This window comes from Ornithorhynchus anatinus, chromosome 10, assembly GCF_004115215.2.
Source record: "Ornithorhynchus anatinus isolate Pmale09 chromosome 10, mOrnAna1.pri.v4, whole genome shotgun sequence".
NCBI classification, from domain to species: domain Eukaryota; kingdom Metazoa; phylum Chordata; class Mammalia; order Monotremata; family Ornithorhynchidae; genus Ornithorhynchus; species Ornithorhynchus anatinus.
In genome coordinates this window covers 44171819-44187174 of record NC_041737.1, presented here as the reverse complement: position 1 = coordinate 44187174, position 15356 = coordinate 44171819, and the positions used below count along the sequence as shown (strand labels likewise).

The following is a 15356-nucleotide window of genomic DNA, read 5'->3' as shown; positions in this document are numbered from 1 at the left end:
CTCTTGACCTGAGAGGTTATCGCTGATTATTCCGTGAGACATTTCTATTCTAGATACTTAGACTACCTTAGGCTTGGTAGTCACCTAATATTTAATCATATTTAAAAGTAAGCAATTCTTATGTCTACCTAAATCTCTTCTGCAATTTAAACCGGTAACGTCTTGCTCTTTCCCTGTTTAAACAGAAAAAATCTTTCGGCATTGTCCTTATCATAACAACAGTAACAGTACTAGTAGTAATACCAATAATTCTGGTATTTGTTAAGCACTTTCTGGCGGATGCTGACAAATTCATAGAGTGGGATGTTCAAGATAATCGGTCAGACACAATCCCTGTTCCATATGGGACTCACCATCCAGGAGGGAGCAGGATTTAATCTTTATTTTACAGGTTAGGAAAGTGAGGCACAGAGCGGGGAAGTGACTTGCCCAGGGTCACACAGCAGGCAAGTTGTACAGCTGGAATCAGAACCCAGGTCCTATAATTCCCAGGCCCGTGATCTTTCCTTTAGGCCATGCTACTTCCAAGAACTGAAAGGCGGTGATTCAGGTACCTATAATGCACCTCTTTTCCAGGTAAATAGCTCTCAAATTATTTTAACCATTACTCAAAAGTTCTGTTTCTATTTTTTTAATCTTGTTGCTCTGTGGTTCTCCAGTTTCTCCAAATTTATCTAAACATTTTTAGACCCAGACTGAATATAGTGCACTTCCTTATCCAGTACAATAATGATCAAGAATTGCAGGATTTGCTTCTTGGGCATACCCTTGTTAATACATTACAAGATCATATTAGCTGTTTTTAAAGCTTAGCAGTTCATTTCATGTCTCCTAGCTCTTGTTCTATCACAGTTGTACCTAGTTGAGCCTTTTCTCAAATTTATTTATGCCTTTTGGTTTTTAGCTTCTCTACTTAAATATATAAATTTGTACCTATTGAATTTCATTTCGTTTTCCACAGAACTTTCTTCATTTTTCAGAATCACTCTGAATTCAGTATTTTGAAATAGGGCAGTTCTAATACTAATACTAATAATGTTATTTGTTAAGCGCTTACTATATGCAGAGCACTGTTCTAAGCGCTGGGGTAGATATAGGGTAATCAGGTTGTCCCACGTGGTGAGGCTCACACTTAATCCCCATTTTACAGATGAGGTAACTGAGGCTCAGAGAAGTGAAGTGACTTGCCTACAGTCACACAACAGACAAATGGCAGAGCTGGGAGTCGAACCCATGACCTCTGACTCCGAAGCCCAGGCTCTTTCCATTGAGCCACGCTGCTTCCCCAGCCACGCTGCTTCCCCGGGCAGGTGGCTCTCTGCGCAGTAAATGGATGTACTAATTGTTTTGAAGTGTCTTGCAATCTGCGACTCTGTTCCCATTTTATTTTTCTTGATCTCATTCTTGAACAGTCAAGCTATTTATTCAAAGTTATCTTTACCTGCCTTGAATGATTTTCATTATTCCTGACATTCCTATATGTTTTTCACAACTGACTGCTGGGTTTTGGTTACATGGCTCAAAATCAGCACTGTGCTGCAATCATGTAGTCCATAAATGGAGTCTGCATGTACTCTTTGCATATGACTCTCACATTTGCCCAGATTCTCAGACCTCATCACTTGGAACCAAGTTCATCTGTCGTCATCCACTTACTGTGCATCAAGCACTGTACCAAGAGCTGGGTTGGTACAAGAAAATAAGGTTGTGAGCTCATGGGGTTCACAGACTAAGTAGGAGGGAAGCATACTATTAGGAAATAACTTTAAAGAATTAAAAAGCAGGTACTGGATAATCATTTTCACCACATTTCTTTATAGACAGCTGCTCTATATTTTATAGGTTTATATTAAATCGGGGATTGATACTCCGCCAGAAGCTACATCTTTGGTGAGTTTATCTTCACAGTTATTTTAGATTCATGTACTTTTAGATTTATATGAGGTAGAAAATAAATAGAACATTTTCCTATAACCAAGGGTTTCAAATACAGAATCTTTTATTGCAGTTTTTCAATGAACCTAGAAAACTTAAGCTGTCATTTCCCTCTGTTCTGGTGAAATAACATGTACATTTTTTAAACTAAATCATTTAAGCCAAACGATGTCAGATGCTCAATCCTATTTATTCATTGAGTGCATATTGTGTGCAGAGCATTGTACTAAGCCCTTGGGAGAGTACAGACATTCCTTGCCCACAATGACCTTACAGTCTAGAGGGAGCTTACATGCAGTTGAATAATAATAGCTAACCTCCAAATAAATAAATATGTAAAACAAATGCATTTTATTTTATATTCACCTTGGCGAATGGTCTATCTCAAAACCTGACTTTCAAGCACTGTTCAGGGCAGGTGGCTTTTTGCAGATGTTACATTTTGGGAAAGTATTTATTCATATAAATACATATTTACATTTATGTGTTCATTCTTCTTTGGCAAAATGGTATCTAATTCTCAGTGAAGTTAAGTGAATCTAATTGTCTGGCTATGTGATTATGGAGTCAGTAGCTACAAACTGAGGGCAAGGTGATGGTGATTTCCTTTTGCTAGATTGTGCCAAATTTTGAAACGGCTGCAGTGGCCAAGAAAATTTGAACTTTGGTGTATCAGAAAAGCTGTATTGAGGATATATTTAATTTTATTCCTTTGGAAATACTGAATGAACAAAGATTTTGGCTATTCCTCAGAGACAGTGCTTAAAAAAATACACCTCATTGTAAACATTGAAACTACTAAGCCATTGCATTTCCTTCCCTAGGCAGTGGCGCCCAAATATACATACACACCTCTTAATCAACTTAAAGGTGGAACAGTAGTCAACATCTATGGAATTGTGAAGTTTTTCAAGCCCCCATATCGAAGCAAAGGAACTGGTAGGTATCACACTGGATTTTTATAAAAAGTTTTTATCTTCTTTATGTCTTTGCTGGAGTTAAATTTCAGATGTATTATAGTTGTGTACTCATCAAGAATTCAATACTTATAGTCAGCAATATTTATGATGATGATAATCATCATTGGTATTTATTGAGTGCTTATTATGTACAGAGCTCTGTGCTAAGCGCTTGGGATAGCACAGTACAACTGAGTTGTAGATACATTCTCTGCCCACAGTGAGCAGTTATGACTTTGTTGAAATATTTTTCCAACTTTTCTTTTTTTAATGGTATTGGTTAAATGCTTACTATGTGTAAAGCACTATTTTACGCACTGGGATGGGTGTAAGTTTATCAGGTTGAACACAGTCCCTGTCCCACTTGTGGCTCACAGTCTAAGTTAAAAATATCCTATTTCCTTGAGTTGTAGATAAATTGCTATATGCTTAAATGGTTTAGACTAAATTGAGTTAAGTCAAGGAGACCAACCAGATTGTTCCCAAATCCCTTCCAGCCATATCATTCTATATCTGAGTCTATCAGTGGCCAACTCATACCTTGCAATTATATAATCTGAGCATATTGGTGTCAGCTTTTATGGTATTTACAAGGGAACTAACCATGCTCTGTGAAAAATGTCATCAAAACTTTTTTTACAATTTGTGTTGCCAAAACAAAACAGAGAAGTGAAAGATTTAGACTAATATGGAGTGGGAGAAAAACAATGCTCCAAGAAGCTTCCTGTGGAAAAGTTTTCTCTTAAAGAGTATCTAAGATTCAAACCTGGTGACAGATTTAACTCTAATTTATATTGAATCTAAGTTTGCAACCGGTTAGGAAAGACATAAAATGTTTTAGGGTGTTTTTTTCAGATGCCATAATATATGTCAGAAAATACAAACCACAAGGTTCTAAAGATAGATGTCAGCTAGGTTCAAATGGAGGTGATCATTTAGTGAGGCATCCAGAGCTGGAAGTGGGCCATCTGCTAGTTCAGAAATTGTAACATATATTTTTAGTCCTCTGGAGACCCTAAATTAAAATACGTCAACAGTGTCATTATCCATGTGTATTGATAACTGTAATACATTGTATGATGTTGAGCTACTTGATAGTGTCGATAAACCAGTGATCTTTGGGCTTTAAGCCTTCCTTAAGTCTTTTTTTGGGGCTACTTTTCATTTGTATTGAGGAAGTCAAGTTCTGTTAGCAGCGAATGCCTCAACAAAGTAGAACAAGTAGCCCTGATTTTGTACTTTTAAGATCGATCATTTCAGTGCTGTAATAGAAAAGAACAAGAATAAATTTAGAACAGTAAGCTGGAGCGGCTGCTGTTTTATATTATGTAAAGAAAAGTGGTATTTTTTTATGTTTTGAGTTAAATTCCAAATTGTGTTCATTAGAACATACTGTACAATGATGTGGGGAAGGGGAGAGTCTTCCCAAAATTGAAATTAAGTCTAAAAATAAAGGTTACCAAGTTTTGGAAATTTCTTTTAAAATTACTTTAGCAAAAATTTTTGATTTATAGATTGTATTTTGGGCGGATGTAATTTTGTATTGTTTCCTGAGGAAAGAATTGTAGGATAATTCATCCTAAGTAGCAGAAACTTGAGTTTATCTTGTCTGTTCTCTTATGATTGACCCTTCATGGCAAATAGACATCATTTATATGTCTTTTGTTAGCTCACAATTGAATCACAAATAGTTTATATTGAATGTATTCCAAGATGGAGATTAAATTGCTACTTCTGATGTCAAATAGTTCTTCAGACATGATGTTAAAAGCATCAGATTGATATGCTAGTTGAGTAATCTGGTTTAATTGTAAACTCTTCACTTGTGTAATAAGTTTAAGCAAATCACTCTGCTGCAGTTTTCACCTTTTGGAGAGAAGTAAAATGGAAGTATCAAGATCCTTAAACGCTTTTACTGATCATTCTTGGAAAGGAGGGAGTGAAACAGAAGACAGTGAATTAAATTTCATTATTTTAATGGTTCTGCTGTGTCCCTCATACCTAAAACCACAGCTAAACTAATTTTTAAGGAATTTTAATGTAATTAGCCTTATCACTGATGTATTACACTGTACGAGATCATTGTGATGTTAAAATAGGTAGATGCATTATTTTACTCACAATTTCAAAATACATTAGTTTAAATAGCAATGAGTGAATAAGTGCAGTGCTTGTCAGAGTTACTAAGGAGGCCATCCGGATAGTTTTCAAATGTTAGAACTTCCCAAAGTTTATTCTTAGACTTTAAAATTTGATGGTTAAGGGAGGGGAGGGAATGTGTGTGTGTGTGTATTTATACATTTTGTTTAGACCTCTTAATAAAATCTGTGATGAGTCATTTAGTGAGTAATAGGTGGAGAGGGTGGTTTGAAATGGAGAGCACATAGGTAGATCTGCGTGTCATCCACCATATTTTAAGGTCTGAGAAGGATTTGGGATGGTTGTAATATTTGAAAACTATTTGAAAATAAAACTCTTCACCATTGGCTTCAAAGCATAGAATCCCATTGCCCCCTCCTACCTCAACTAGCTATTCTCCTACAACAACCCAGGCCACACTCTTCATTCCTCTAATGCTAACCTTCTCACTGTGCCTCGATCTTATCTGTCTCGCTGCTTATCTCTTGCCCATGTCCTACCTCTGGCCTGGAATGTCCTCCTTCCTCATGTCACATGGATAATTGCCCTTCCCCTCTTCAAATCCTTATAGCGGCACATCTTTTCCAAGAGGCCTTCCCTGACTAAGCCCTCCTCTCCTCTTCTCCCATTTCCTTCTGCGTCACCTTGATTTGCTCCCTTCATTCATCCTCCCTCCCATCCCATGTGTCCACAAGCCTTTTGTAGACCAGAGCTATATGTAATCTGACTGTCTTGCTGCTTCCCCAGTGCTTAGCAAAGTATTTGCCATGTAGTAAGTACTTAATACTATTATTTTTTTTCTCTAGGTCCTTAAGGTGGTAGTCGTGGTGCCTTTCTACTGGCAATCCTATATGCATTTCTACGTAACAAATATATGTGTGTCTACTTGTTTTGCTTTGTTGTCTGTCTCCTCACTTCTAGACTGTGAGCCTGTTGTTGGGTAGGGATTGTCTGTTTGTTGCCAAGCACAAGCACTTCCCAAGCACTTAGTACAGTGCTCTGCACACAGTAAGCCTTCAATAAATTTGATTGAATGAACGAATGAATGCATTTTCAGCAGGGGAAGCTGCAAGTCAGCAATGGTATGGGAGTCAGTGGAGATATTATACATATGTTAACGCTTTATTTGGAAATGGGAAAAAACTGCTATACTGAAACTGATGGTGGTCATAGCCAATGTGTTATTTTATTAAAAAAAAAGAAACAGGGTGCCTTTTTAGAAGTTGGTCTAGCAAAGACTTTCTATTTATCAATAGAACACTTTATTTAACCAGTACAAATGTGGTCTAAAAGGTTTTTCAGACCCTCATATTTTAGAATCAGTTGTCTCTTGAAGTAAATTGTTAATATTTTTTGATCATGCATTGGCCTGCAGAGGAGCTAGTTGGAGGATTATTCTTTAGAAGTCTTAATTAGTCTTAATCATATTGCAGTAATGTAGTTTCTTAAAGAACAGATTTTGCCCAAGAGTGGGCATGCTCTTTAATATGTCATGTCTAGTCATCTCTCTCCCCCTTACCTCACCCTTCCCAGTATTTATTCTCCCTTTAGTCTGCTTTCACTAGAACCTCCTCTAGACTGTAAACTCCTTGTGGGTAAGGGATATGTCTACCAACTCTGTTGTATTGTACTCTCCCAAGCACTTAGTACAATGCTCTGCACACAGTAAACAATAAATAAAGTAAGTTGATTGATGGATTCATGGCCCAACACAGTTGGGGCTTTTGCTTTTGGAAAAGTGAGCAGAAGGGTCCTGGTGAAGGTCATGAACTCCTTGGTCAGGCTGAGTTGTAAAGCTGAAGTTGTCACATTGTTGAGCATAGGCTGTCAGCCATTGTGCAGTGGCCATTTGACTGGAGCACCACAAGATGGATGGAACCATTTTCTCTCTCTCTCTCTCTCTCTCTCTCTCTCCCCCCCCACACACACACTCACCTCTTTGTCTCTAGTTCACTCTTTCCTTCCCATTTTCGTGCATCCTTAATTCAAAGTACTAATTACGAAGTAGTTGGATGTTTAGCTTCTACGTGTCATTAGTGTAAAATGTAGTCTAACCCTGACACAGAATCAGTATAAGGCATTGCATGAAGTGAGGGGACATATCGTTGTTCTAAGAACTCTTCTCTCCATCCCCTCTAGAAGGTGGTAATGTGATGTAAGAGATGAATCAGTCATTTGAGGGTTGGTCACATTTGTGTGACAAGCCCCTAGCTTTTCATGTCAGGTATAGTTTGACATTTTGTATTTTGTAATGACATCTAGGGTGACTACTGGGTTCTGCTCAGTAGAGTAAGTCAGCACTGGATTTCATTAGAATGGTTTCTGACTTGAGATATTTTCTGTCATTGCATTGGTAAAATTAGTTTTTAATATCTTTTTGCTATTAATAGTTGCACTTTACAAGGGCAACACAAAGTTATTAAGTGTAGGCTGATATTTACTGGAGTTTGCAATAGCACAGGGGCAGACAGTTAATCTTGGTCCTTATTTTATTATTTCATTGCCTTTTTTAAATTTTCCTTAGCCTTCTATCAGTTCACTGCAGTATCTCCCTGCTTTCTATAAAATGTTTTTCTTTTGCCATAAAACACATTTTTCCAGGGAATATGGCCCAACTATCTTTTGTTTACTTATGTCAGCCTATTTAAATGTGCATTCATTCAATCTGAATGATAATGTATTCAAAAGTCAAGGATAGTTTGGTCATTTTTTTTAGGGTGCACTCTGTGGCCTTCAGTGACATAATTTTGGAGCTGTGACTCACAGAGGCAGATCAAATGAAACTATATTGAATTTGGAGGCAATTGTTTTTGGTACAGACAAGTTCCTAATGCAGAACTGGAGGGCATTACGTAGTTTATACACAATAAATTAATGGGAAAAAATTTGGTGGCAGTACAGCCCAAGTCATTCCTTCCAGAGATGAACACTCAGCCAGCGGGCTAAAGAAGCTTATTTTTAACTGCCTTCAAGCTCATATCGAGCTAACTCAAGCCAGCATAAATTCAGTAGTACCTAGCCCACAATGCTTCAAGTTGTCCCAGAAAATAAGAAATAAAAATCAATAAAAAGTGCATTAAGGATCTTACACAAATTCACACAAGAAAAAAGGAATTTGGAGCGAACTGAAATGATGCCTTTCACATGCTCTACCATAAGGTATTTTTCATATGCTGTATTATTGTTACTCTTATAATTGATCACCACGTACTCTCTCTCCCTCCCTCTCCCCCCTATTGTTGAGGAGAGAATAAATGATTATTTTGGTAAGGAATCGATAGCAGCACGTGCTTGGATAGGAAGGGACACCGATTCTGAAAGCCTGGGATAGAGGCTATTGCTCTGAAGTGTTCTTTTTTTCTAAATCATGAGTGCAGAGATAGGAAGGAAAGGGAGGATTGGGAGGGTTTACAAGAATTCATTGAGGACTTTTTGTATGCAACACTTAGGGGACTGAAATAATAATGGATGCCCTTTTCCCATTCGTTTGCTTCTCCCTTCATTTTTCTCTCCTTTTTTCTCCTGCTCCTCTTATTGGTAGATCTAATTCCTTGGCAATAGCTCCTCCCCTATTTCTGAGTTGCAAAAGTTATCTTAAAAGTGTGGCAATCATGCAAGTAATTATATTTCTAAAACACTTTTGGTGAACTGTTAGAATTTACACCCGTTATTGGATATGTTGGATACTGTTTCCCGGAGCCCATTTTTCTGGCCACTGGGGATCTAAATAGCCTACTACTTGAACCCCAGTGTGTCACAGGTGTTAATACAAACTGTGATGTTTTCTCAACCAGATCAGGCTAGTGATTAAAGCCAAAACTGTTTCCTTGCCTCTTGTGTTGTCTTAGTCTCCAACACTTGGTGACACCATGAACACCGATCTCCCAGAACGCCCCATCTCCATCTGCAGTTGTTCTGGTAGTGTATTCATAGAGTTTTCTTGGTAAAAATACGGAAGTGGTTTGCCATTGCCTTCTTCCGCAGTAAACCTGAGTCTCCACCCTCGATTCTCTCCCATGCCTCTGCTGCCCAGTACGGGTGAGTTTTGACTTGTAGCAGATTGCCTTCCACTTGTAGCAGATTGCCTTCCACTTGCTAGCCTCTGACCAAGCTAGGAATGGAATGGTATGCCTGTGCTTGACTCTCCCTCCCATAGTTAAGATTGATAGAGTAGTAGAAACTCTCTAGGTGTGACCCTGAGAGGGGATTCCTTGCCTCAGCCCTTCTTAACTGAGGTAGTCTGCAATCCTGTTCTATTTTCCTTCTATCTGTACTGCATCTCCTATATCTTTAAATGTTTGGTTTTCTGTAGAAAGTCAGGAAACATTATTTATGTGGCAGAGTAGTACCTATTTCTGAAGGTGTTAGGGGAGCCAAAGGAAAAAAAATGTATTTTGGTGTAAACAGAGCCTTCAGTGGGCCTCTGTCTGGAGGCCCTAGTCAAATGACATAATCTACATATCAATGTGTTTCACTGAATGGGCTGCATAATACTTATGAATTCCTACCTCGCAGATAGATTGTTTGCTCTCATTAATGTTTCTAAAGTTCTTTGAACCCTTAAAATGCTGCATAAATGCTAACTACTATCTCAATTCCATCCAAAAGTGTTGTCTCTTCTGTTGCTCTGTGAGGTGTATAATTAATCACCTCTCTATATAGCATAATAGACTTCATCCCTAGGTGGCTTAAAAACATCTTCCCATTTCGTTAATTTAAATGGTTCTTATGTGTCATGCCAGGAAGCCTTTCTTCCTCTGAATAATTAATTAGTGATACATTCTTTCACTTCCATCTGCAAATGACCTAATTTTGTGATAATTCTTCAAGAAAATAACATGGAAGAAGGAATGAGAAACATTTTTTTGTAAATTACAGTTCAAAGTCTTGTGAATGTTACAATAATCCAAGATCTTACCAATAATTTATTGGATAAAATTTACAAAATCATTAGCTGTTCAAGATGGGTGGTTAGAGGAGCAGCTGAGGTTTAAAAGCAATTACTTTCTGTATTACTATTCCCAGTTGGATTTTATTTCAGCAAAATTAATTCGGGTTTTGTGAAAATCCAGAAGGGAGAATGTGTACAAGCAAATTATAAACATCATAAAATTCCTTAGTGGAAATCCTGATGAATCCCATGGATTGTAAGTGAATTTCTGGACACTTTACATGTGAACATCATACTTTCTTTTGACCAAACTAGATTTTGTGTTCAGGAAATTACATGAAGTAAACTATACCTGTTAGTAAAAAATATATAGCTAGGTATTTTTCATAGAAATGGCATTGTTAGGGGTGAATTTTGATATGTGTGTGTGTGAATCTGTGTGTGTTGATGTTATCTGTCTTCTGAAAACTCTACTCTTCTGAGCCCTTGTCATTTATGTTGAACACTGCATCCCTAAGTAATGCTGCTCAGACACCAAAGATGCTGTCAAGTGGCACTGTTATTTATTCCTCAAAGAGACACCATAATGAAACTGTTTGTGTTTTCATAAACTTTAGGGTTGAAAGGAAGGGAAAGCTATATCCTAACATAATCGGATGCAAAGAGGAGCAGTGTTGTTCAGTGGAAAGAGCACAGGTTTGGGAATCAGAGGTCATGAGTTCTAATCCTGGCTCTGCCACTTGTCAACTATGTGACTTCGGCAAGTCACTTAACTTCTCTGTGCCTCAGTTACCTCATCCATAAAATGGGAATGAAGACTGTGAGCCCCATGTGGGACAAACTGATCACCTTGTATCCCCCACCCCAGTGCTTAGAACAGTGCTTTCTAAGTGCTGAGAAGCAGCGTGGCTCAGTGGAAAGAGCATGGGCTTTGGAGTCAGGGCTCATGAGTTCGAATCCCAGCTCTGCCACTTGTCAGCTGTGTGACTGTGGGCAAGTCACTTAACTTCTCTGTGCCTCAGTTCCCTCATCTGTAAAATGGGGATTAAGACTGTGAGCCCCACGTGGGACAAGCTGATTCCCCTCTGTCTATCCCAGCGCTTAGAACAGTGCTCGGCACATAGTAAGCGCTTAACAAATACCAACATTATTGCTTTACACATACTAAGTGCTTAATAAATACCATCATTATTAAGACTGAATTTTTTTCCTTTTTTGCAAAAACCATCCATGCTTCCTTACTCATCCCTTTGTGCCTAGAATCAATCAATTAATAGTATCTATTGATCTCTCGAAGAAAGAAAAACATATTTTGTTTTTGTTTCTTTAGGAAAAGTCTCTCAGATTCACTTCAGCCCACTCCTCCCCCTTGCTGGCCCTATTCAGAAATGTATACTTAAGGCCATTGCCATTATGGAGTTAAACTGCTGGTCCATGTAGGCCAGCGTTCCACATTCAGTATTGTCAACAGTTAGCTTAAAAGAAACATTTGATGGTTCCCTTCCTTGATATTGTTCCCAACAATTACAGATGCACTGTTTTATAGCTCTAATGCTTTATTTCATATCCCTAGCCTTCCTTCTAGATGTCCCTTGTGGGCAGGGAACATGCCTGCTTTTTTTTCTTATACCCTCCCAAGCACTTAGTACAGTGCAATGCACCCAGTAGGCATTAAGTAAATATTACTATTACTACTACTGCCAGTATCACTTCTACTGCTTGTACCACTACCATTGAGAAGCAGCATAGTATAGTGGATAGAGCACAGGCGTGGATATCAGAAGGTCATGGGTTCTCATCCTGGCTCTTCCACTCTTTTGCTCTGTGACCTTGGGCAAATCACTTTGCTTCTCTGTGCCTCAGCTACCTCATCTGGAAAATGGGGATTGAGACTGTGAGCCCCCTGGGCTCAGGGACTGTGTCCATCCCAATTTGTTTGTATCCATGCCAGCGCTTATTCTGGTGCCTGACACATAGTAAGTGCTTGACAAATACCACAATTATTATTATTATTATTATTATTACTACTGTTGCTGCTACTATTATTACGTCCATGAATTTAACCAGTCCTCACTTGAATCTCCTGACACTTTCAGCCTGCACAACTTCCCTGCTGCTGCCGTATTATTTTCTTTTTGCTACATACGAATCTGCCTCCCTCAAGTTTCAGAGGGCTTCTCCTCCCCTGGAATTTAGGATTTGATGAGCAACAATTCCATGTTAACCCTGTGCACAGGTTTCATAATTTTTTAAGCTTCAATCGCTGTCTCTCAACCTTCATCTTTAAAGATTCAAGGGTCCCGATAGTTTTAGTCCATCCTCATAATTAAGAATGTTCCCATTCCTGTGAAATTACCTCAGTTCTTCAAGGCATTCTTTCTTTAACTGTTTGGCTGTTTAAAAAGTATTGCTCAGTATTCTCAGCAAACAGCTGTGAATGGACCAAAATGTATCACATTGCAGCAGAGAGCAGCATGGGCTAGGAGAAAGAGCATGGTCCTGGGAGTCAGAGGACCTGGGTTCTAATCTCAGGTCCGCCATTTGCCTGCTTTGTGACCTTGGGCAAATCACTTAACTTCTATGGGCCTCAGTTTCCTCATCAGTAAAATGGGGATTAAGATTGAGAGCCCCATATGGGCCATGGACTGTGCCCAAACTGATTAGCTTGTCTCTACTCCAGTGCTTTGTTTAGTGCCTGGCACATAAATGCTTAACATATGCCATAAAAATAAAATAAAAATTGGAAGGAAATCTGTTGAACCGAAAGTGAAAAATTGTGAGATCCTGTTGATGAAACAAAAGTGCATTTATATTTATTTTGGAGAGTCCTAGATAATTCTTTAGTGCTTTTGAAATCTCCTAAATGCAGTATATTTTGAAAATAAATAAGTGAACTGAGGCCTAATTGTAACCGAAGAACTTTCCTTGAAGGAAAAAACACCTGTACCCCAGTGTTGTAAGAAAAAAACCTTTTGCATTTTGTATCCTTTGTTGAGATAGCTTAGTTGAGGGATGTGATATTGCTACAGGCTTATTAGTAAGTTATTATTGCAACTTTTTATTTTGCTTAACACTTCTAATTGTGTACACCAAAGGGATGATAACTGACCAATCAGTCAGTCAGTGGTGTTTGAGTGCTTCTTCTGAGCTTGGTGCCAGGGAGAGTACAACGCAAAAGAGTTGGTGAACCGATTTCTGCCTCAAGGAGCAACCAATTTATGTTTGGGGTCTTTTCCTCCTGTGTTTTTGACCTGTCCTTAATGACAACTCTCCATGCAAATTCTTCTCCAGCCGTAGTCAATCTACTCTGTGCAAGGATAGGTTCTTTAGTGCTTCCTGAATGGACTGGTTGCACCCATGGGATGTGGTTAGCTTGGGCAGTTGACTGATTGGTGGAGCCCCACATACATGCACATGCCGATTCATCTGTGACTTGGTGGGAGTGAATGAGATTTGGCCTAGTGGTGCTTAGAGCCTCACTACAGTGCTTGGCACACTGAAAGTACTTAATAAATGCATCATTATTATCATTGTTGTTATTATTTTGTAAAACCGGGCTTGCTTTTCACTGATTCATATTGTGGAACACAACCCCAGTGTAGTAAAAGAGGCCTTTTGCCACCTTGCCCTGCCAAGTTAATTTTCAGTGCCCGGTAACCTGGCATTTTGGAGCAGCAGTCATCATTTTTGATTAAAATCAAGTTAATATGCTTCCCAAATTACCCAGATTAATATCTCACTGATGGCTTTAAACTCTTCTTTTAAGTTTGTTTGACTGTCACATATACTCTTTTCCATATCCAGAAAATAATTAGCTAGGTATAAAATGAAGGAAATTATTGGTTGAGGAGCATTTTCTACACTCAACCATAAAATTCTTAACATTTTTGAGATCAATGAAAAGTGTCTTTTTGCAGTATTTTCAAAATGTTGTGAAACCTATGTTGAGATTAAAAAGTTCCTCTGACAGGAGACCTCTAAAATATGAATATAATTTTTTTTTTGTCCTTTGTAAAGGAAATTAAAAATACAAATAAAAACATGGCACTGGAGACCATTGGATATACAAATGTTATTAAAACAGTGTAGGAACTGCCCATATGAATAGCAGTTAAGCTTCAAAGATAACTTGAAATTTTTATGTGTTATAATATTAAAGAGGTATGAAGTTAAGATTGGTTAAGCTTACAAATATAAGCAGAATCCCATGTGAAGCTGCATATGGATTTAAATTTTAATAGTTTATTGTGAATTAATTAAACCTGCTGATAACTAAATATATGAAGAACTAAAAGGCTTCATTTGGGTAATTTAGATGTAACACAAAGGTTATATTTAATTAAAATCACATTTGGTTATTCCCTCTATTGATTATGTCTTATATCCTTTCGTAATCTATCCAATTCTACTCTGCTTCTTATTCTTTCACTTAGATATTTAGAACACAGTCTCCAAAGTTAACTCCATTTTTCTGTAAAACTACCCCAGAAATAGGACAAATCTAAACCTTTATCCAGTCTACAGTGTTTGGCATACAATAAATGTCCAGCAAATATCATAATTGATAAGGAATTTTAATCTTTTTATGTTATGTTAATCATATTTATTGAGCGCTTACTATGTGCAGAGCACTGTACTAAGTGCTTGGGAGAGTACAATATAACAGAATTAGACACATGTCCTGCCCATAATGAGCTTACAGTCTAGAGGGGGAGACAGACATTAATATGAATAAATATGTAATTTATAATAAACACTTACTGTGTGCCAGGCATTGTACTAAGCACTGGGATAGATACAAGCAAATCAGTTTAGACATAGTCCCTGACCCAGATGAGGTTTACAATGCTAATCCCCATTTTACAGAAGAGGTACCTGAGATAACTCAGGCAAAGGAAAATGAAGTGACTTATCCAAGGTCATGCAGCATACAAGTGATGGAACCAGGATTAGAGCCCACATCCTTTGACTCTCGGGGCTGTGCCTTAACCACTTGGACACACTGCTTCTCACTATCTTCTGACAATCCTTAGGCATGTATTGTTGTGGCTAGCATAGCACCTTCTAGTGAGAAGGGCAGTGAATGTCATTTTGCACCTTAGCTCTCCCCACCTTCAAAACGCTTCTGCAATCACATCTCCTGAAGGCCTTCCTCAATTAATCCCTCATTTCTCCATTCACTGTACATCCCCCAAACTACCTCTTCAGCAGTTCTACACCTAAGTATTTAAGTAAACTATCCCTTATAGCATTTATTCCATAACTTAGCTCTATTGCTTCCTCTTATCTGTAATTTATTTTACTGTTAGTCTCTGATGCTAGGTTGTAAATTCCTTGAAGACAAAGATCTTGTACACCAATTCAGTTGTACTCTCCCAAGCACTTAGTTCAGTACTGTGCATGCAAAGATCACTCATTAACTACAATTAACT

At 38.1% G+C, this 15356-nt stretch overlaps 1 protein-coding gene across 1 annotated transcript in view; it reads left to right on the top strand.

Annotated features, from left to right (window-relative positions):
* POT1 (protection of telomeres 1) overlaps positions 1 to 15356 on the top strand; it is a 95718-nt gene that overhangs the window by 19874 nt on the left and 60488 nt on the right. The window contains exons 6-7 of the mRNA XM_001508129.5: positions 1843 to 1890; positions 2760 to 2874. Of these exons, the coding sequence (XP_001508179.3) occupies positions 1843 to 1890; positions 2760 to 2874 (163 nt within the window). The remainder of the gene's footprint in view (positions 1 to 1842; positions 1891 to 2759; positions 2875 to 15356) is intronic.